The sequence below is a fragment of the Seriola dumerili genome, unplaced genomic scaffold (assembly GCF_002260705.1).
Source record: "Seriola dumerili isolate Sdu_G_001 unplaced genomic scaffold, Sdu_1.0 BDQW01000219.1, whole genome shotgun sequence".
Classification (NCBI taxonomy): Eukaryota; Metazoa; Chordata; class Actinopteri; order Carangiformes; family Carangidae; genus Seriola; species Seriola dumerili.
The window spans coordinates 1,343,372-1,366,979 of NW_019174474.1; the positions used below are offsets into that span (position 1 = coordinate 1,343,372).

A 23,608-nucleotide genomic window follows, 5' to 3' on the forward strand; every position below is an offset into this window, starting at 1 on the left:
CTGGCAGATAGCTTTATTGGAAAATGTTTGTTTGGAGTAGGCCCTTTCTGCTTGGCGTCTTCTCCTCCACAGCTCCCATTTTAGTTTGCTGGCTCTGTACCAGCTTTCCTTCACTTCTGTTTCAAAGCAGAGAGAAAGAGATGAAAAGGGAGCGTACGAGAATTGCTTTCTCTATCGTGGCAGCAGTTATCGCGCCAGCTTGAGGCATCTCCTCCTCCTCCTCCTTCTCCCTGGCTAACTTGTGCCCTTTTCAGGAATCACCAACTATGAGGAGTACTCCCTCATTCAAGAGGTGGCGGAGGACAAGAAGGAGGATGGGATGGGGACGCTGAAGAAAGACAGAACGCTGCTGCTACGAGACGAGAGGAAGATGGAAAAGCTCAAAGCCAAACTCCACACAGATGATGACTGTGAGTGCGAGCGTGCAAAAGCCTCCAGAAGTGTCATTCATATGCTGATGGTTTTAAGGCCGTTTCTTATTTTCACATGAATAAATCTGACTCGATGCCATCATCTGGACATGTGCTTTATCACTCAAGTCTAATTTATTGCATGGACAAATCAAAGTTTAATGAAATTACCACTGTTATCTTTTGCCCAGAGGACACCAATTAAATTTTGAAACATGCGAATATATAAATCACCCTCCTAACTTTGGCCGAAAACTGGATTTCGTCTCAGCAGAAAATAAAGCAAATGACAGTGTTTGTGCCCAGTCAAGATTTTCACTTCTCCGTGATTAATGTGGTAAATTGTCTGTCTAAGCTGATCTGTCTTGCCCATGTGATGCGTTTGAACAGCATGGTTAATTTCACCATCAGTACCCTCCTCTAGTAACATCTTTGTTAAGTGAATGTGTATTCATTTCAGTGCATGTGGTAACAGAGTGTGTGTGTGTGTGTGTGTGTGTGTGTGTGTGTGTGTGTGTGTGTGTGTGTGTGTGTGTGTGTGTGTGTGTGTTTGGTGTGTGTCTGTGTGTATTGATTGGGCAGTGAACTGGCTGGACCACAGCAGAACATTCAGAGAGCAAGGAGTGGAGGAGAGCGAGACTCTGCTGCTCAGGCGCAAGTTCTTCTATTCGGACCAGAATGTGGACTCACGGGACCCTGTCCAGCTAAACCTGCTCTATGTTCAGGTAAACTTGATGCACACACCTTTGGGCTGATAGTAGCAAAAAAAAAAACTGTGGCGAGAGAGAAGGAAGTGAGGGCTACATTTTATTTTTTATTTTTTGCTGAACCGGTAAAAAAAAAAGCCCAAGCAGGCTAGCATATGAATCATACTGCAGTTTTTTGGGGTGTTTTTTAAATGTTTTTCAGAAGAGACAGGAGACATAACAGGAGTGTAATTAGACTCAATAACTATGTTTTACCGTGCATCTAACATTTGGCCAGGTCTGGACAGACTGAAATGTGGTTAGCTCACATGTGGTCCAGACAGGTTTGACTTGTTTCTTGGTTCTACTATACCGTGTCACAACAACATAAATCTTTACATGAGAAGGCAAAGCTTTAGTTCCAGATGTTAAAAAGCTGCATTTGGTCCAGCTGATGAGTACAGCAGAACAATCTGAAAAGAAAACATTGACATATTGTCACCTTATGTAGTTGTTACACATCCAGCAGACGTGGCGTGACATTAGCATACGTTTGGAGTTGTGTTTGTATTCACGGAGCTAAGCCCAATATTCACTCTCCTTTTAGCTCTGTTTTTGTCTCCTCAGAAAAGTATCTGGCTCTTTATAAATTTCCATATATATATATTATAATTTTCCACCAGCTAGTTGCTAACTTTGTTTGTCTTCTGTTTGTTGCTGGCTCAGTTAGCATACAGCAGGTTTACAATGTTTTTTTTTTTTTCATTGAGAGCATCTGCCTGCTGTGGCTTGAAACGAGGCCTGATGAAAGCGGAGCAAGAATACCAAAACAGTAAATTTGCAGACGGTAAAACCAAAACAATGTGCTTAAAGAAGCTAAAATGCTCCATAGAGCTGAGTGGAACTGCAGAGTTGGGTCATAGTTCTCTATGGATTTGTCATTACAAGCAACCCCTTTCACATTACTTACAGTCATTTGATCCATTGTTAATATGAAAATATTCATGAGTGCAGCTTTAAGTTTCTCTGTGATTCCCACCATCACTCCGCTCTTTTTACCATTATACAGCTGTCCATTGCAAGCACATTGTCTTCTCTATACATACATGTAATGAGTGGAACTGTTACTGTGTGTAACCTTGAACTGGCGTGATGTTTTCATGTGTCTATATCCGAGGATAATCTGAGGATGGACACAGCTATAGTGCAGCGCAGACCATGCTATTCTTTGTGGTCTGGAAAGCTCAATAGGAATTTGCTTGAGGCTGACATCACTTCAAGTAGAGCACAATACACGGTTCACAGTCTCCCTTCCGACATCTGATTGAACAAATACACTACTCAGTGGGTTGGCAGTGGTTATTGCTTCTTATTTTTAACTTGGAAAAACATGGCTTCTGTTTTGGAAATGTTAGTTGAGGTAATAACCTATTCAATTGTTTAAACATGTTTCATTCTGTCACCTAAAAATAGAGTTTCCTCCTATATTTCTCTTCAATTCACATTGTTTACACCGAAGGAAATATTAAATTGAATGGCTACCCCATTACCTCAGATGGAAATATTCTGGATGTTTTGTGCATCGTTTTAGAAGCATTTCCCCAAAATTCACCCTGACATATTTGGTCTCCATGGAAACATTAGGATCCTGGCTGCAACTTCAAGTAAGGTTCTGTGGGTTTGAGCAGTGACTGTCTGCACAGCATGACTGACCAGTTAGTGATTTGAGGAGGTTATGTCTGTAATATCGCAGTTGTTCACGAGGTGTAGGAGTTTAGGGTGGCAGTCAGTTACATCACGACCTAAACACTTCCTGTTGTCGGTGGATTTGTGCAACATACATGTGGTAAGACTCCATTGGAGAGAGATGGTTTGGAGTTATGTCTGGATGAGGTGGTGTGTGTTGGTTTCCTTCTCTCTTGCTGTGTCTCTATCCATCTCTGGCAGTTGCTAGTTTTATAAACTGAGGGACTCTGCTGGGGGCGGGGGGGGCGGGGGGGGGGGGGGGGGTGTCAGCTGAGTCCAGTACCACACTAGTTAGGGTTTGCTCACTGCACACATCACTGCATTCACATTAGCCCCTCCAAGAGAGGAGAGGAGAGCTCCCCACTGACACCTGGACTCAAACAGCAGGGTGTGGAGTACCCAAACACACACACACTAACACACACACACACACTCACACACGTACACGTACAGATGTACTCCGTGACATAAACGAAGAGCATTGGAAAGAGAGTATTTTTTTTGGAAACGAATTACACAGAGATTATTGAATATCCTTCCACACAAAAATACAGCTGTGAAAAACTGTGCTCAGAGATATATACCATGTCTGAAATATGTAAAGTCGTTCGTGTTCGACTTTCTCCATCTTCTCAGTCCCTGCTGCCTCCTTCACAAAAGACATCCAGCCATCCACCCTCCTGCTGCTCTCCTCCCTTCTGTCTGTCTGTTCCTGTTTTTGCCTCTATTTTTCTTACCCTCCGTTTCCTTCCCTAGTCTCCACTCCCGCTCCATCTCCTACACATTCTGACATAATCGCACACATCCCCACCCTCTTACCCTGGCACACATTACGGCACAGTGCATATCATGCTCTCCTCTCAACACAGACTCATATTTCCTTTCACAATAACATCCCCGCCCCCTGCCCCCGCCTCTATTTGCCTCTCTGTTGCCCTTCCCTATCTATCTTTCCCTCGTTCTCTCTCGCTCTCTCTCTCTCACACACACACACGCACGCACACAGTCGGATTGTTACACAGGCAGATCACAGAGACTCTTCACATGGCAGTGGCTCTAATTTGTCACCCTGTTAAAAAGGCCAAACAGAGCCAGAAGAGAGATCTCCAGCAGAATGGAACACACCCCGGGCTTCTTCTCCACATTCTTTTCCTTTTCTTTCTTACACCCCCCATTTTCCTCTTTAACGTCTGTCATCATTCACAATTCCTGTGCTTCTCAGAACCTCAGCAGTATAGAGTAATTGAATTCAGATTGTGCCAATGATGACATTACTGCTGGCATTTCTCTGACAGAGCATCCCTTCGAATCTGCAATGATCTCAAATGTTTATTAATCATTTGAAGCTTCCATGATTTCAAACCCGTACGCACGCACGCACACACGCACACACGCACAAACACACACACACACACACACACGCGCGCGCACAGAAACGTAATGGAAACTCTGCCAGTAAGAGACTAATCTCCTTTACTACCCGACCACTCCCTTTCTGTCATGTATTTGTGTTAAGACCGGGATAAACCTCCGTAGCAATAGCATCACTCTGTGTGTCCTGCTCTTTTGCTTTTATTTTTGCTCACTTTTGTTGTTTCTGAAATAAAAGTCTTTGCACCATTAGACAGTGTTGTTTAAAAGCAGGATCAGATGGAGCATTTGTATTTGGAACAGTATCCTTGAAAAAGTGTATTAACTCGAAATTCACCGTAGAATCCTGTCTTTAGTGCTGCTTTGTCAACCAGGGGCCTGCTATCCTACAGAAGGTCATATCGTTTCATCCTGTTGTTCTGTAAGAGTTTGTGATAGCATCTTTGGAGCCTTTGAAGCGTTTTTTACTTTATTGGAAAATGGACATCACAGAGAAATATAGAAAGAAGGGTCAGGTTAGATTTGAACCAAAGCCAGCTGGTGTATCTTACTGTAGCTAACTGAGTCATCATCAAAATCTTTTCAAACATTTAGGATTTGTCCTCACACAAAACTGTGTCACTTAAGTCATGAAGCATTTAGAAAATGCTTTATTCACTTATCTATTAGTAGCTGTCCCGATCAAACACTGCTCTGTGCATTGAGTTGCTTTAGTGTATCCCTACGTCAGCATTTATTTTTATGGCTGTATTATACTCTGTGTCTGCTCTGCTGGGCCGCGGTGGACTTGTTGACCTCAGTGTTGTAGCCCCAGGCTGTATGTGTCACAGCTTCTGATGTCTTGTGCTTCACTTCCACTCATGCAGCTCCATTAAAATGTCCCAGAACCAGTGCCTGTATCACTTGTCGTATCCACAATGAGAAAATCAGGGACTGGCCTCACAGTCTTGTAACGTGGTAACAAGACGGTGACCAAATAGAGACACGTGCCTGTGAATTTACTTCTGAATCTGAGGTTTGCCAATGAAATGACCCAATGACTGATCAATAGTAAACTTTATATACTGTATATTGTAAACAAAGCAATGAGTGTTTTGACATGGGAGCATTTTTCCATGTTTTATCCTTGGTCTTGGATTTGATAGCGTCAGGTTCAGAGCTCATCCTGAATGCTCCTTATGAATCTCACCTTCACTAACCGATTAGCATCGGCTGTTTCATTCACAGCTGACCGCTAACTTCCAATCATGTTCAGGCAGGTGTACATCATGGCCGTTACCAAACCTGACACTTTCTCACTTTATTCTGCTGATACACACTTGACAACACTGTCTGTTGCAGCAGCCCCCCTCACCTCCCCAAGCCTCATCAAAGAGCAGAGCCTTTTCTGCCAAATCTAGCTCTATAACCTTTTGCTAAAAGTGTAAATGAGTTATGGCATTTGCATGGAACACGGCAAAATGGGTCATTTACCTCGTTGTATACATTATTCTAACAGACTAGTATCTAGTTTGCTGATTTCCTGTGTGTGAGTCACTTCTGGATCGACTGAGTTATCTCTCTGGATGCTCCCTGCTGGATATTGACTCCCTCATCTTATCACCAGTAATGGATGATGCAAGCAACACCTATTCAAATGCATCCTACTTTTACTGACAAAGAACTGTGAACTCCAGCTGAGGATGCATCTGCAAAGCCTTGATAACGTGTTTACATCCAACAGTATCTCAGTGTCTATCAGTTTACTCCAGCTGGCACATTTTAGTTTTTCTTTCAAACCGGAATAGTCTTGTCCAGGTTACTGAAACCATAGATGAAACCCTTACATAGCACATAACTAGGAAACCCACACTGGGGGTCTTGCAACCTAAATAATTTTACTAAATAACCAGGGGCCGGCCCACTAGTAAATTTCGTTATACTCTATAACCAAAATGCATCCACCAAACAATACCTATTTGAAAATTTAAACATTTATATCTAGCTGTTCCATCATTCCTCAGCATCTTACTTCAGAATAATACAGAGTAGTAACAGTGTGTAGCGGAGTGAATGGCATGTGTGAGGGCTAATTTTAGAGTGTCTTCTTGTGTTCAGCAAGAGCTTATGTACTCCACTGTGAATTGCACTGGGGAAAGGACTTGATTGTGAGTGGAGGAGATTGTTGTCCTCATTACAGCAGTAAGCCGCTGCTTAGTTTTTCATTGATGTAATGGGACGTAAGAATGAGTCAAGTCCACGCTGTGCACTGATATGCTAATGCTAAAAGCACTGATGGCTCCTTTCTCACTGTCAGCAAGGCCTCTCGGCTTTTGGAGCCATTAATTTTGCAGCAGCACACTAGAAAGAGTGAGTGCAAGTAGACAGAGAGAGAGAGAGAGAGAGTGGCAGAGCTGACTGCCCCTTGGAGAAAACGGCACACACTGACAACCATTTGAAAGATGTCAACAAAGGCTTCTCCCTTTCGATCTACCTAAATGGTGAAGATAATGTAGACAGCCTGGCTGAAAACGCATGGAAGCATTAGTGATATCTCAGCAGCATCAAACACACAAAACATAAGCCCTTCTTTTTTTTTTTTTTGGTCAGTAAGAAAAAAAAACTTTCACTCATTCGCTTTCTTAACAACATATAGAGGGCCATTCTGTAATGCAGATGAGATATTGTGATGGACTGATGCATTTTTCTGTAATGTGTTTTCCTCTTTAATAACACGTAATGGGCTGTGATGACAAATCGTTTGGAACTGTTACGTGTGAAAGCAGGCAGAATGGCTTTTATTGTCGAAAACAAATTTTATTTGGCTCCCCTGTGTGGCAGAGTCTCAGTTATGATGTTCCTGCTCTAGATATACACTTAATCATTCACTTAGAAGACATCTTCTCTGGAGCCACGGCACATTCAAAGCACACAATAAGAGCTCATTACGGAGCTCTGCTGGGTGAATTTTGGATAAATCTCATGCCTTTGTAGTTGTATCCTTTTCCTGGATGTGTGCTTCTTCCTCTCACTTGCTCCCCTCTCCTCCCCTTCTCATTTCCCCCCTCCTCATGTCTCCTCCAGGCTAGGGATGATATATTGAATGGATCCCACCCTGTCTCCTTTGATAAAGCTTGCGAGTTCGCAGGAATCCAGGCTCAGATCCAGTTCGGACCCCACGTGGAGCACAAGCACAAGCCCGGATTCCTGGAGTAAGCTTTTCTCTTCAAAAAGATGCATTAACACCAACATTTACAATAAGTCTGCATGGCGCATTGTGCTTTTACTATGTTCACAGCTGTACGTATGCATTGGTTATCTCCTGCTTCAGTACAGGCTGTTTCTTCAGGGATTTCCTCTAGTGGAAAGCTCAGGGGTGGCGTCAGCTGTTACAACTGTTTTCTGATATGTAGGCAGTAGGGCAGGAATGACCTCATATGTGGAGGTATGTTAATAGAAAAGGAAATGCCTGTAGCTCAAAAGAGTAACCATGTAAAAATGTTATTTATCTCCGTAGCCTGAAGGAGTTCCTACCTAAAGAGTACATCAAGCAGAGAGGGTCCGAGAAGAAAATATTCCAAGTATGTACATTACATTGCCTGAATGTTGCATTTAAGTAAATGTAGTGTTTTTGAAGCTGTGGACGGCCCCGTGGGGAATTGTGGAAATTTGTTCTCTGTTAAGGCACAAATTGGAAAAATACAAAACATGTCGATCACAGCATTTCAAGTATATTAACATTACATATGTAATGACCAGTCTAAGGAGGTGGAGATGTAACCGCTGTCTTTTCACCAGGAACATAAGAACTGCGGAGAGATGACGGAGATTGAGGCAAAAGTGAAGTATGTGAAGCTCGCCAGGTCCCTGCAGACGTACGGAGTGTCCTTCTTCCTGGTGAAAGTAAGAGCTGAGCCCATGCTAATTTACACCAGTGAAATGGTGAATCAGTGAAAGAGAATGTGATCACAGATTTACTGCATACATTAGATTCATAAGCACAGTGGACAATAAGCCCACATTCCCAACAAATGTGGTTTCTGCCCTTAAAGGATAATTACAACTTGGATCTTTTTTTTTTTTCTTTGGGCCATCATTTCTATTAGTTATTGTAGCACACAAACAAAGAAAACACAGAAGAGACACAAGCAGTCAGATGATAATACAGGTTGTAAACAAGCCCCAAGGTAAGCTGACCTTATTTGCGAGAGAAAACAAAGGCGCTTTTTGGTTTACTTCCAAATAAAAGGGGAAAATAATCTTGCTAAATGGTTGGTTTGTTTACAAGTGTGATCTTCTGACTGCTTGTGTCTTGCCACATTTAACTTCGCTGTAGTAATGTTGCCACATTTGTAGATCTCAACAGTTCACTCACAGTACAATGTTACCATAAATGATGTAAATGAGGGACAACACTATGAAAATAAAGCTCTAGTTGTAATAAATTTTCCTTTTATAATTACTGAGCGATATCAGTGTAAATGAAACATCTGGATGCGGAAAGCAGGCACGTAATGCTTCTGCGCCGATGACTGGCAGCTGTGAGAAAGCAGTCCTAATATACACTGCGCAGTCTAACAGGTATGAAAGCTTGTTGAAAACTCCAAAAAACCCCATTATCACAACAAATCAGAAGCTTCAGAGTGCAAGCTTGTGCACTCGCCGTTCAGCAGCACACTCAGTGCTGTGAAATACTTGTGACAATAGCAATTCTGTTCTGTTCTGGTTTGGCGAACACAAAAGTGGAATGGAAGTGCGGCACACGAATGGGATGAAGTCGCACCGGCAGGTATTATAAAAGCTCTCTGACAGCAGCCCAAGCGGGGAGGAAAAAGAGGAAGAGGACTGTTGTCTGCTGGGGTTTTAATGGACGATAAATGGAATATTTGGCCCCACAGTTAAAGCAGACTGCAGGGTTCAGATTATTTCTGTGTGTGTGTGTGTGTGTGAGTGTGAGTGTGAGTGCGCGCGTGCGTGGTCTGCCTCCGATGAGGAGATGTACTGATGGAGATTTCAAGACACTGCTAAATAATTCACTCCAGCTGCACTCCGCTCTCGATGCTAACAGAGGCAAAAGCACAGACCTGGCTTTGTTGAAGCAGATCTGAGAGTTTGTTGTAACCTTCCATTTCTCATCTGACGGTCTTTAATCGCTGCAGGTTCCTGCGTTGGCAAGCTCTCTATAGCTGCAAACTTCACAGAGTTGGAAATATTGTACATGGGAAGAAAATAAGCCTGTAAATATCTGTGTGTGTGACTGCTGTTCTATTGTGATTTGTTGCACAAGCTAATTTCCCCAAACAATAATCAAGGTTAACTATTTAAAATAATATAATACCTCAGCTACACCACTTCAGATTAGAAAATCATGCTTCCTGCTTGAACAGAGCCTAGATACTTATGACATTCAAGTAATGTAACCCTACAACAATGGAAGTTTTTAATAAACCTTTGTGTGAAGATATCTCGAACAGTGGGATAATGTTATCTGTCCTTGTGTTTAAGAGCCCTGACCCTCAAAGCTGTTCTACTTATTGGCCTTTGTTCCATTCTAGGAGCTCTCCATTTTAACCCTGTGATTAAAAAAAACAACAACAACAAAAGCCTGGAAACATAAAACGTATATATTTTTGAACTCCCCGGTCTCTACAGTCTGTTAATTTCTGTGTCGTCTTCTGCAACCCTGGAGGGGAGCCAAGTGTAGGCTCGGTCTCTAAAGTGAGCTGTAATAGATTTTCAGTGGGCAGAGAGTGGAGGGCGCTGGAGCTGGTCAGGCAGAGAGCGCTGGTGGAAGCACCATGCTGGTATGCTGACAGTGACTAAAGCCTGTGGAGACCCTGCTCAATAAAGCAGCAGTTAAACAAGGCTGAACTCTGCTGGGTCACTTCACAGCTGCCCTTCTCCCTCCTCCATTTGGGGCTTCAAGCCACGGACACAGCATGCGTATCGCAAAAGCACAAGCAGAATGGCACAACGATTTTGCATTCGCACCTTGAATGAATCATCTGTGTGGGTGTTTAGCGCCGGCATATATGTTGCCTGATGTTGTCCTGTCTGGCAGGAAAAGATGAAGGGTAAAAATAAGCTGGTGCCGAGGCTGCTGGGGATAACCAAAGAGTCGGTGATGCGAGTGGATGAGAAGACGAAGGATGTGGTGCAGGAGTGGCCTCTGACAACAGTCAAGAGATGGGCTGCCTCCCCCAAGAGCTTCACCCTGGTACTGTTTGACTGTTTGCCTCAAGTCCTCAGCACTACTTAGATAGTCAGATGTTATACCCTCCTAATCCTATGCACATATTCAGTTATTCTATGCGCAGTGTGATTTACACAGCTCTGCATCACATATTCAATCTCTCTCCCACTTTTCATTTTCCAATACAAACAGCATCCGAAAAATTGTTGAGACCTCAGACTCCATTATTGAACGTTTTCAGCATGCTAGCCAGCTATTTCATCTGAGTTAACAATAGATGCCCGGGGAAGAACGTGCAGAATTTGGATGTATTATTTATCTGAAAGCTTTTTCAATTTTCTTTACCAGCTGTTGGCAGTAGCACTGTCTGTTTTCTGCTCGTATTGGAGGGGAGTACTCCATTTAAAGATTAATAGATTATGCAAATTTCAAAAAATACTCTAAGGTATATTTGCCAACATTGATTTAAACAAAAAAATATTCACCCTTGTGTTTCTGCTTTGAAGTGAGCAGTTTCGATATTCACTGCATCTCATTTTTAATCAGCTCTTTGGAGGAATAGGGCCATAGAAGCCAGTCAGCTCTTCTTTTTGTTAGGGCTAGAAATGATGAAGGTGCTGCCAAGTTTATTCAGAACCTCAGCACCAGTGAGCCATTTTTTTTTTTTTTTTTTTTTACACGTAAGCAGACTGTGAGGGTCTTATCAGGTATAGAATATCTTATCACTGCTAGATAGTTAGATGTTAGAATACTGCGACTTGATTTTCCCTGAATCTTTGCTGTCTTCATTGCATTACAAAGGATTTTGGAGAGTACCAGGAGAGTTACTACTCTGTCCAGACCACAGAGGGAGAGCAGATATCCCAACTTATTGCTGGATACATTGACATCATACTTAAAAAGGCAAGTAACTGAAAAAAGAAACTAAAGCTCTTTGAATTCATACAAACACACGTGCAACTCTCCATACACGTAGCCTGCATTTTTCAGTGTGATGTCTGTGTCTCTCCTCTCTACAGAAGCAGAGTAAAGATCGTTTTGGCCTTGAGGGAGATGAGGAATCCACCATGCTGGAAGAATCTGTTTCCCCCAAGAAGTGAGTAGTGTTCGTGTATCATCGACTGTATTGTCTGTGCAGAATGCTGACCATTCCTATTCAGTGTGCACAGTCCAGTTATTCCTTGTGAATTTAAACCTTGCTGTTTAATTGTGCATGTAATTACATTTCTCCCAGTGTAGTGCCCCCAAGAGAGGTAATGTTAGAATAAAACACAAAAAAAAAGCACTTTGAATTTTAAAGTACCACCGTTCTCGATATTCCAAAAGACAATCTGTTAAAACGCTTCCATGTACAATTTTTTTTTGTTTTTACAAATGCAAACACAAAACCTGCCTAAGGGTAACGCCACTAAATTATTATCTTATTTCACAAGAGAACGCTGCATCTTAGGAAGGTTAAGATATCATCTCATTGGAAGCTCTTTTTAATTCATTCATTTTTATCTCCCAGTTGTTTGCCGTCTCTCGCGATTTTTCCCATGTAGCTTCGTGGCTGATGCTGATGGAAATCAAGGTAATGCTTATGGACCACGGCTCTATCACACAGAGCTTGGAAATTTGTTGTCACTGGAAATCCACATGGCTCTTAGTGAAACCACTATCTGGCAGAATGGGGCATCATATTCCTGCTGCTCACAGGCCAATTGACTCATGTCGTGGTTCTCAGCACAAAAACATAATTGCTGCCTCTCAAAACAAGCCATAATTAACCAGCGGAGTCAGGAGCATCTGTTGAGCTGGGAAGGAAAACAGACATTTTTCTGTACAATATTTTTTCTGACAATGCCTACTCACCTTGGGAACAGTTGCTAACAAGCGTGGTAATTACTTTAATTACAATTTTTGTAATTTTCATCATCCAGCAGTTACATTATTATGTGGATTAATGATCAGAATTTAAATATCCACTAAGTCATAAAAAAAATTGTAGAACACCTCCGTAAGCCAGTTTGCAAAGCACACGACACTGTCTAGACATAGAGATAACTATCCTAAAATAGGATCATTTATAATTGATCTGATGAGTTTTCATAAGGATGGAAGATTAGATGAAAAGCACCATGTATATCATTACAAAGTCTGCAGCCCTGAATGAAATTGGTAATTTAGTTTTTCATTTTGTTTGACGTTATATTACTGGTCTTTCCACTACACATAAAGCTTTAATTTAGATCCTTAGTTTTCACATAACCAGACGGTTTGAATGCATCTGCGTGCGTCCTGCGCATGTGTGTTGAATGTATATTACATACACAACTTCATGATTAAAGTGCATTTAATTATGAAACTCATCTTTTTTTTCTCTTGTGTTAGGTCCACAATTTTGCAGCAGCAGTTCAATCGGGTGGGTCGTGTGGAGCACGGCTCAGTAGCACTTCCTGGTATAATTCGGTCAGGATCCATCGGCGGCCCCGACACCTTTAATATGGGGGTTATGCCCTCTGCCCAGCAGCAAATCACCACAGGGCAGATGCACAGAGGACACATGCCCCCTCTGGTGAGAAAGAGCACTTGCAAAATTGCAAGCGAACATGGTGTCCCACACAAATGCAACTAAAGCAAATACACAGATACACCCTCTGTGCCGCCATGTTTTGATATAAATGTGTAGCATCCAACCACGGGCCACTCTGTGCAATTTAATATAGTGAACAGAGGGGATGAGAAAATGATCAGTGCTCTCGTTTTTAAAATGTCAGAGCACAGTGTTGAGGTCATCCTCACATTTTTTATGTGAATCTGATCTGTGGTGTTTGAAATATTGGCTGTGGTCCCCGCTGTCAACACTGAACCACAATAACAATATGAATATGGCTGTGAGTGAGACAGAGAATGAAACGTGACTTATGCTCACACTAAAAGCCCATCTGTCTCCTGTGGTTTATAGACATTAGATTGCAAGACTGAGAGGTTCACAATTTTGCACCCGCATACAATGCATGTTGTGTATTTAGATTGCTTTTGTTTGGTCATTTGCACACTGTGTGGCTCCGTTGTTTGTTGTTGTCAGAGTCTGGCGCAGCAGGCCCTGATGGGGACCATCAACAGCAGTATGCAGGCTGTGCAGCAGGCCCAAGCTGACCTGGGACATGTTGATAATCTTCCTCCACTGGGCCATGACTTGGTGAGTCTCCTCTCTACAGCGTAGATGCAGCATGAATAGATGGAGTACCCTTCTACATCCAAACATTTAGAGCAACTCCTCGAGTTCCACTTTTCTAGCCATCATGGATGCAAACAGATCTTAGAAATCATCACATCAAAGTCCATCATATTTCTCCAATACAATTAAGCTGTAGAGCTGACTGTAACTGTGGAGGCTGTATTTAATGCTCGAGTGTTTCCAAATATGTAGGTGTTACAGCCAGAGTCTTTTAATCCTTCACAAGAAAGTTTATATGAGCTGAACATCTCCCACTATGATGAAAGCCTATAGCTCTCCTTTTCCTCCTCCACCAAAAGGCGTCCAGGGTTTGGGTTCAGAACAAAGTGGATGAATCCAAACACGAAATCCACTCTCAGGTTGATGCTATCACCGCTGGAACAGCATCTGTGGTCAATCTCACAGCAGGTGAGTACCCAAGAGAAAACTAAACAGCTCAAAGATGGAGCGAGGTATCATTTTCAGTTTTCATTTATTTTTTACGCCACAATTCTGGTTTATGAAAACTGTGTTGGACAAAGCTCTAAAGGAAATGGCCGTGTTTTCAAAAAATATTGTTTATCTTTACATTATTGTATCGTAAGGTGTGAATCAATAAAAGTGTTTTCCAAGTCAGAGTTAAACATGATGATCTTTTTAAACAAGAGAGCATTACCCAGTTTTCCATCTAAATATTTCTAATGATAAATAAATCATGAACTTTTTGTCCTGAAGCTCAACTCACTGGCAGTGTCTCACTCTGCTTCCCATGTTGCTTGGCACAACGCCAGGCAAGTTCCTGCCAGCCTTTTGCAGGATTTTAATCTCACCTCACCATCTGTTTGGTTGCACTTACACTCCCTCCACTATCTAATACAAAGTTTTTCTTTTTTCCACGGCCACTTGCTCCATCAACACGCTCATCTCCGTGGAACCATTTCAGATAGGCTCTAATTATGACACTGACACTGATGTGTGTGTTACAGCATGTGATGCGCAGGCTGCCCCCGTGCATTAGTTAAATCAACGTGGCAGCAGCACAGCAAATTATGATGCACAGTAGAGTTGTAATCTGTAATGATGGCCATCCATTCTCCGCAGGTGAGCCCACAGAAACTGACTACACAGCAGTGGGCTGTGCCATCACCACCATCTCCTCCAATCTCACGGAGATGTCCAAGGGTGTCAAGCTGCTCGCTGCGTTATTGGACGATGAGGTGGGCAGTGGACACAAGCTCATGGGTGCCGCCAGAATGCTGGCAGGAGCTGTATCGGATCTGCTGAGATCTGTTGAGCCTGCAGCCGCTGAGGTGAGACGCCCACTGATTATTGTACTAACTTGGACTTCATCCTCCGCTGTAATCCCGGTAGCCATAAAGCCACGTACAGTGTTGAACTGCATGTTTTCCTTGTTATCAATGTCCCAGTGAAGATGTATTACAGAAGGGCTTTCTGGGATGATTTTTGATCCAGAAGTCTGTTTTAGATAATTCTGGGAGGCCTGTGTGAGAACAGGCCAGGCCAGTGTAATGAATGTGGTGATGTAATCTTCATACAGCCCAGACAGACGGTGCTGACTGCGGCAGGAAGCATTGGACAGGCCAGCGGGGACCTGCTCCGTCACATGGGGGAGGGCGAGACCGATGAGAAGTTCCAGGTTGGACGCCACCCACTCACTGTTCCTATGACACTGCCGGCCAAACAGGAAGACACACACACATTCTCAGGCCCGCTTTAAAAATGTCAATACATACTTATGTAATCACCTCGCGCTTTATTATTAGAGTCTTACTTTGTGTGGATTTTATCACAAAGTGTCAGAAGGTGAGCTTTTATTAGTAGAATAATAATATAGTTTCTCAGACATCCATTAACACAAGCTTATCTGTAGCCTTTGCTATCAGTCTCAGCTATTATTTTATATCTAAATTCATGTTCCTACTACATACACATCTTTTATTCCCTAGATGTCTTCTCACAGCCTTTAGTGTTAATCCCTGGAGAAGAGGGCTCATATAACATCCACATTCTTGGTCTCATGGACCTTGAGACCCTACTACTACACGAAGATCAGTGTTGTCTGGAATCAATTACCTTTACTTAATAATGCAGATATAATTCATTATTCACATCCTAAAATTCATAATCACAATCTACCCCTTGCATAAGGTATTTAAACTGTTATTTTACTGTTCCCTGTGTGTTAGTTGTCCAGTATCCACACTATATCAACTGAACAAAATGAGTTTACTACGTTTACTTTCCTTGGTTCCCTCCTGGTCACATGTGCGCAGCTGTGCTGTGTTTCAGTGAAGGACGTTGATTAATATGTTGCAGGACACCCTGATGAATCTGGCCAAAGCAGTGGCCAATGCAGCTGCTATGTTAGTCCTGAAGGCCAAGAACGTGGCCCAGGTGGCCGAGGACACCATATTGCAGAACCGGGTGATCGCAGCTGCCACTCAGTGTGCCCTGTCCACCTCACAGCTGGTAGCCTGCACCAAGGTACTGATCTAAAACTTGCTCATCTCCACAGTCAAGTAGGTAGAGTAGGTAAAGGACATACCAACAGGCAGGAACCTCCTCCTGTCAGAATTTATCACACTGGTCGCTGTAGCTTTGTTAGAGTTTAATTTGGAAATAAGCAATGTTGAACCTTTTTAAAATTCCAAAACTTTTTTGTTTCATATCTTAAATGAAGTAAGTGATTCAGAAACTAATGAATGACCGTTCCATGTTTCATTTTGAAAGACTCAATTGTTATTCTTGGTTAGATTAAAGAATTACCATAGATATAGGCTGTATAATATCAGTGTAGTCCTCATTTCTTGAAATTCGTCTTGAGCCTCTGCCAACGACTGTGTGTGGTGCAGGTGGTGAGCCCAACCATCAGCTCCCCAGTGTGTCAGGAGCAGCTTGTCGAGGCCGGGAAGCTGGTGGACCGTTCGGTGGAAACCTGCGTCAAAGCTTGCCGCTCGGCCAGCGACGACGGCGAGCTGCTGAAGCAAGTCGGGGCAGCAGCTGGTGTGGTGAGCCAGGCCCTCAGTGACCTGCTGCAGCATGTCCGCCACTACGCCAGCTGTGGAGAGCCCATCGGACGCTATGACCAGGCCACGGACACAATCATGAACGTGACAGAGAACATTTTCACTTCCATGGGTGATGCTGGTGAGTACAAAAAGGAGTACTGTTGTGAGTGAAGTCCAGTTCAAAATGCTTCGGATTAAAGTTGTTTGGTGTCTCCTGAGTTTATCCAGACCTGTTTACTCAAAATCAGGTGGTCTATAATTAATACCTGTCTTGACTGCATCAGAAGGCAGCAATCTTAAAAATCCTGCTGAAACATTTTCAAAGCTCAGTTTCTTTCTTATGGTTCAAGCGATGAGGCTGAAGAATTTCCAAACTCAGCCAATTCTCAAGGGGTTGTAGGAAACATGTCATCCAAAACCACTACAGAGCTCTCAATCTGGTCCCAATCAACATCAGGGAGGCTTTGAAACTTAAAAGGAAACACATGACCTGGGCATTTTTGGAAGGACAAACTTTTTTCTTCAATAAATCAAACAGAAAAAAAAGACTTCATAGACTTCTCTGGGTGAGTTATTTCAAGCTGTAGGTGGGTGTTTGGGAAACACAGGCTTTTTATAGCAGGTGTGTGGGGAGATGGTACATATATTCTGAAGACTTTCATTTGTGCAAGAGAGAATGACTCACTAGAAACCTTCAGCTTGAAGAGTACATGAAGGTGAAAACAACGATGCGACTCCCAAGACTAGAACACAGAAATTTCGTACTGATGCACCATTGGTGGGCACTACGATCATACTGTCAGCTGTTTCTACTGGAATAATAATCGCTTGTATTGGGCCATTGTGCACAATGTTGCAAATCAGCAAAGACTATTTTAACTCAGTACTGGATGTGCATGATTTTCGATTCAATTAAATGATGTGTCTTGATTTTTTTTTTTTTTGCATTTTAATTAAATGGATTAGACAAATAGACATTCCCATTGGTTATTTTATCTCCGGCCTCCTCCCATAAACCAAAGACATGCAGGTTAATTGGTGACTTGGTGCCCTGTGATAGACTGGTGACCTGTCCAGGGTGTACCCTCCCCCTCACCCATTGTTATAAGGATAAGCGGTATGGATAATGAATGAATGAATGAAATGAAAAGCTATCTGATAAAGGATTTTATTAATTTCACACACACCTTTGATGCCCATACATCACTAGAATTGAGGCGCTACTGGCAGTTGAAATGTAAGAATGTGTTTAGGGTGCAGACACACTAATCCATCACTGACCTGACACTAATTTGACAGCGTGTGCAGATGTTTGTGTCACTTTGTTTAAGGATGATTTTGTCACAAAAAACGCTTCTGCGATTCTGATGGTTAAACGGATGGCGACAACTTTCAAAGTTCTGCCTGTCAAAAGGGATACAAATCTACAACAATCTGTGCAACAGACAGTTAGTCCTCACTGAAAAACTAAAACAAATCAGCCACGCCAAATCAGATTTTTTAGCACACTGTGCTGCAGTCTTAGTTGGTGATAGTGATGTTTGTGTGTACTTTCTGTTTTCATCTGTTTACTAGCTGTATATTTGTGTGTGTGAACAGGTGAGATGGTGCGTCAGGCCAGGGTGTTGGCCCAAGCCACCTCTGACCTGGTCACTGCCATGAGATCTGATGCGGAGGCGGAAGTGGATGTTGACAACTCCAAGAAACTTCTGGCTGCAGCCAAACTCCTGGCTGATGCCACAGCTCGGATGGTGGAGGCTGCGAAGGTAAGAGTGTAACAGGTTTACTCTCTCAATGTAATGCAGTAAATATGACTGATTATTTGCTAATGTCATTATTACATTGCTTTGTTGTAGTTTACTTAGGTCTTAATTCCAAATTCATGTAAAAGAACAATTTCTCATTAATTTAACCGCATTGCAAATAATTCGTCTGACCCACAACTCTTGATATTGGGCAATTTTATTCAGTTTTTCTATCAGCACTGCTTTGTTGCATGTCTAATGCTGCTTTGAACGCAGTGTTGAAAGATGAACCGAACTGAATTGCTTTCATTTGATAGAATACACATTTTGGCATTACTGTGAGCACTAACTACCAGCATCATTTCACATCCAAAATGAAAGGGTGCAGCATCAGTGGCTCTTAATAAGCCCCTGGCACTGACGAGGAGGAGATTATCAGTGTGAAATAACCAAGCAAGTGAATCGCTGCTTATGGCTCGTTAGATGTTTTTGATCTGTGACACATTAATCACCACATCACTGCCATTATCAAAGAGGAAGTGGGAATCTGGCACTGACGGTTTCCTTGGAAACTGTCATAAAGCAGACAGAGCTAAATGCCTCTTTGCATCTATTGTGCAATGTGTATAACCAGAGTTGTTAAACTTTCATTGCTGTGATCTGATAGCTATTGTTACATATTGTATGTATGTGTCATCGTCGTGTGTGTGTGTGTGTGTGTGTGTGTGTGTGTGTGTGTGTGTGTGCGTGTGCGCGTATGTGCGCGCGCATCTGCATCTATGTGTGGATGTGTGTGATACTGTGCGTTTCTGCGCCCTCAGGGGGCGGCTGCCTACCCAGAGAATGAGGACCAGCAGCAGAGGCTCAGAGAGGCAGCTGAGGGCCTCCGTGTTGCCACTAATGCTGCAGCTCAGAATGCAATAAAGAAAAAACTGGTCAACAGGCTGGAGGTGAGTCATAGGAGTCAACTGTTCTCATATTTGTGTTGTCTGACCTTGATCTAAACACAACCCTCCTACTTGAGTCTCCTTACCAGCAAAGATGTCATGCAAAAACATCTCTTTCCCACATTTTGTCATGTAGTATAAACATAGTAGAAATGCAATATAAATAAATGGAGAGTTTAGACATTAAGAAGAAGGAAACGCATACCAGAATTCAAATAATGACATGCTTCAGCAGTCATTTGTACAAATATGGCCTATTAGTATTTGCCTGTGTTATTTTTCTTTCCTGTAGGAATGAGCTATAAATCCCATTAGTGCTGTGAATGAACTATCTGCCTTTAAAGATCTGTGTGTAGCCCTTGGTATCAGTTTGCCCCTAATGACCAACCCCTCTCTGCTCCAGAGCAACCAATGACCAATTTCCCAGGCACATAAACTGTGCATTACCCACGGCTGGGATCAGCCTGCTATCAGACATATATCTCAGTCCGCCTCCTTGCGTCAGATGGTCACAGTAATGGTGCTAATGGTCGCCTCCATCAGGGAAGCATGTGAGCCAGTGAAGACCAAAGTGTCATGAATTTGCAAGTGTGCATGTAGCAATTATCACAGACACATTTAGGCCCCTTGAGACCCCATTAATCTTACCTGTTTTCTCACTGTCATTTTTTAGAAGCAAATACAGTATTCTGTGCAGAACTTTGAAAATATAGATATGGCTATTCCATAGATAGAAAATGTCAATCTTTACCTATTGTACCAGTTCTACATGCAGCTCAGTCTTTTTTTATTTTTTTTATTATCAGTATAATGATATCATCTATTCCATGTTTCTTTTTTCATCCTCGCCTCCTCATCCACTCAACAAGGAATATCTTTCTTTCTCTTGTCAAATTGTCACCGCTTCAAAGCTGGTGTTGTGCCTATGAATTAATATGAGCTAAGCAGTATATTCTTAGTGCTTTAGTTTTGGGAACACAGCAAAGGGAAAGCATTGCTGATCATCTCATGAAATAAAGACTGAGCAGTGCAATCCCACCCCATTTCCTCTTCTTACGAAACATTTTTGTTTGTGACCCCTCTTAGTTTGATTAGAACTCTGAGTGCAGAACATGACAGCATAACAGTGCACAGAGCAAAAATAAATGTTAGCCAGACGCCACTCTCTTAGTTTAGCCTAAATGATTTCCATTTGTATCTTCTGAACAGATAGCTGCAAAGCAGGCGGCGGCTGCTGCTACTCAGACCATCGCAGCTGCCCAAAATGCTGCAGCTTCCAACAAGAACACTGTCTCACACCAACAGCTAGTACACAGCTGCAAAGTATGATCACGTACTCTTTTCTTATTTCCTCTTTTTACATGTGTATTTAAAAAACACTGTCAAATAATGTACTGGAAATCTCAAATCTTATAATACTTATTGGCATAAAATATGTATGTTTTGGTAGTCTTGGCCACACATTTCTCTTTCAAACAGGATGATGTATATATGAAGCATACATTCTAGGTATGTTTAAATGCAGGCAGTAGCAGATACCATTCCCCAGTTGGTGCAGGGCATGAGGAGCAGCCAGGCCCAGCCTGAGGAGCTGGGGGCCCAGCTCACCCTCATCATGGCCAGCCAGAGCTTCTTACAGGTCAGTCCTTACATCATAACGCAGCCAGCAACTGTCAAACTCCATCATCAGATACACACACAAACAACTGCTGATTAATTCGTTGTTGTTTTTCTGTCACCATCCCTCAGCCTGGAAGTAAGATGGTGACGTCTGCAAAGTCAGCAGTTCCGACGGTGGCTGACCAGGCTGCTGCTATGCAACTTGGCCAGTGTGCCAAGAACCTGGCTACCTGCCTGGCAGAGCTCAGGACTGCCACCCAGAAGGTATCTATACACAACACTGGCAGAGATAGCAGGATTCATCTCACTGATGCAGGAAATTTCTTCCTTGCGTGTGAAATGTTGTTGGATGTAAGGCTGCACTTAGGTGAGCCCTGATCCTTGATCTCATTTAGAGATACCAGGCACTGTAGATAAGATTGCATCCTGTCTGCTCTGTATAATGGATGGATGGATGCATGCATGTGAGGAACACTAATGTGTGTGTGTGTGTGTGTGTGTGTGTGTGCGTGCGTGCGTGTGTGTGTTGTTTGAAGGCCCATGAAGCATGTGGCCCTCTGGAGATCGACTCAGCCCTCAAAACAGTGCAGACCCTCAAGAGTGAGCTTCAGGATGCCAAGATGTCTGTCATTGAAGGCCAACTCAAGCCTCTTCCTGGGGAAACGGTCAGTACATAGCAAAATCCACTGGGAAGTTCAAGTGAAACATTATACTGTTCACATCATAACTATGAATCAAATTATATTTGTGTGTTCTGTCACTCATGCAGCTGGAGAAGTGTGCTCAGGATTTGGGAAGTACATCTAAGGCTGTGGGCTCCTCCATGGCCCAGCTGCTAACATGTGCTGCACAAGGCAATGAACATTATACAGGTAAGAGAAGTTTACTCCACACAGCATAAGTAGTTATTTAGTTAAATAATTTATTTTCCGTCTAAATTGGTTACATTGCCCGAAGGGGTGCATGGATATAATAAATATGTATAGACTGCTGACTGTAACTTTTATTGTGAAAGTATCTCCTGGGCCAAAGTGGGAGGTGTGAGGATAGAGAAGGTAATATTATGACTCCTTTATTTGTGCTATTACTGTTGCCCTAAAGTGAGACCTTTGGATCTGACATGCCTCGGCTGTTTTTCCATCAATTCTGGCTCAATTGAAGATCTCAGGGGAGGAGAGATGAAGACAGATAGAGAATAACATTTCTAACAATGAATTCTCCCATGCTGCACTTCATGCTGTGGCTCAGGGGTGCTGCTCGCTACTCATTAATTTATTTTCACTAGATTTACCATTCCATCAGCAAATGGCTCCACTTGGCTAGTTAATGCAATTTGATGCAATTTGCTGCTTCTTTTCTCGGTATGTATAATAAGTTAAGAGCACCTCCCGTGTGAGGCCATCTTTATTATATTAACTCATTTATTTAAACAATGAGGACATTTCAGTATCGCAGTTTGTTCTCAGTGTGTGTAGTGTGTGGTGTGTAGCTAGCCCCCACCAGCTGATTTCACAATGCAATTACAATTAGAGTAAAGACAGCTAATACACATACCTCTGGATTTGTATTGCTTAAACAGACTGCTGCAAAGCAAAAGTAATGAGGCTGAAATGAATGTGTTAAGTACAATGTCAGTTTCAATTTCTGCAGAAACATGGTTACTTACTCTCACTACATTAAAAGGTACAGCACAGGAGAAAGTGAACATAGACACTACAGTGGATAGTCTGTGTTACATGTGTTATTATACTGATATATATTTGGTTTGCTGCATGATTTGTCCCCCTGATAGAAAGTATTCATTGTCATTTCAATGTGTGGCTGGTCCGTTTGCAGGTGTGGCTGCCAGAGAAACAGCACAGGCTTTGAGGACATTGGCCCAAGCAGCCAGAGGCGTGGCAGCCAGCACCAAGGAGCCGCAGGCTGCGGCCGCAATGCTCGACTCAGCCCAGTGTGTCATGGAGGGCTCGGCCATGTTGATCCATGAGGCCCATCAGGCCCTGGTTCATCCTGGAGATGCTGAGAGTCAGCAGAGACTGGCACAGGTAGCATATCTCCCAGTAATATATACCCCAGAGACAGTGCTATTCATGGAGCGATCACATTGTTCCATCTCTCTCCTCTACTGATTTGTAAATGTTTCTTCTTTCCATAGCAATCATCCCCTCTAAGCGTTGCTATTTTCTCTCTGCTCTCGCCTGGTATTCCTCTCTCAGGAGTGCCAGAGTAAAACTGCTCATTCTCCGGCAGCTCTTCAGTGGATAAACATATTGTTTGGCATATATCTGTGGCAGCAGCATAAATTAGTGACACGGATTACCGTGCGCCGCTGTGAGCCCAATTTGCATTTGAGGTGTTTTTCCCCTTATAGTGCTGCTCTGGGACTTCGTATTGTTTAGCACATTGTTAGGATGAGTAATGGCAATCCATTGACGGAGCGTTGTGCTGTGTTTCAGGTGGCCAAAGCAGTGTCACACTCCCTGAATAATTGTGTGAATTGCCTGCCAGGCCAGAAGGATGTTGACATGGCCCTCAGGAGCATTGGAGAGGCCAGCAAGAAGCTGCTGGTGGACATTGTAAGTCCCGCTCAAGCTTTTACTCTGGGATTTGTTGGCATTTTGTGTTTGTGTATTGACACAAACATCTCTAAAAGTACGTACGTAAAAGTACATTCAGATAT

General features: G+C 42.8%; 1 protein-coding gene across 1 annotated transcript in view; it reads left to right on the plus strand.

Annotated features, from left to right (window-relative positions):
- Positions 1 to 23,608, plus strand: part of tln2 (talin 2) — a 79,356-nt gene that overhangs the window by 31,178 nt on the left and 24,570 nt on the right. Inside the window, exons 5-28 of the mRNA XM_022754270.1 lie at positions 255 to 410; positions 993 to 1,135; positions 7,277 to 7,404; positions 7,710 to 7,773; positions 7,991 to 8,095; positions 10,254 to 10,409; positions 11,187 to 11,288; positions 11,405 to 11,481; positions 12,759 to 12,942; positions 13,456 to 13,569; positions 13,908 to 14,016; positions 14,689 to 14,897; positions 15,146 to 15,244; positions 15,925 to 16,092; positions 16,461 to 16,755; positions 18,216 to 18,382; positions 19,183 to 19,311; positions 20,518 to 20,631; positions 20,834 to 20,947; positions 21,058 to 21,192; positions 21,465 to 21,593; positions 21,698 to 21,800; positions 22,765 to 22,973; positions 23,385 to 23,504. Coding sequence (XP_022609991.1) covers positions 255 to 410; positions 993 to 1,135; positions 7,277 to 7,404; positions 7,710 to 7,773; positions 7,991 to 8,095; positions 10,254 to 10,409; positions 11,187 to 11,288; positions 11,405 to 11,481; positions 12,759 to 12,942; positions 13,456 to 13,569; positions 13,908 to 14,016; positions 14,689 to 14,897; positions 15,146 to 15,244; positions 15,925 to 16,092; positions 16,461 to 16,755; positions 18,216 to 18,382; positions 19,183 to 19,311; positions 20,518 to 20,631; positions 20,834 to 20,947; positions 21,058 to 21,192; positions 21,465 to 21,593; positions 21,698 to 21,800; positions 22,765 to 22,973; positions 23,385 to 23,504 — 3,329 coding nt within the window. The remainder of the gene's footprint in view (positions 1 to 254; positions 411 to 992; positions 1,136 to 7,276; positions 7,405 to 7,709; positions 7,774 to 7,990; positions 8,096 to 10,253; positions 10,410 to 11,186; positions 11,289 to 11,404; positions 11,482 to 12,758; positions 12,943 to 13,455; positions 13,570 to 13,907; positions 14,017 to 14,688; positions 14,898 to 15,145; positions 15,245 to 15,924; positions 16,093 to 16,460; positions 16,756 to 18,215; positions 18,383 to 19,182; positions 19,312 to 20,517; positions 20,632 to 20,833; positions 20,948 to 21,057; positions 21,193 to 21,464; positions 21,594 to 21,697; positions 21,801 to 22,764; positions 22,974 to 23,384; positions 23,505 to 23,608) is intronic.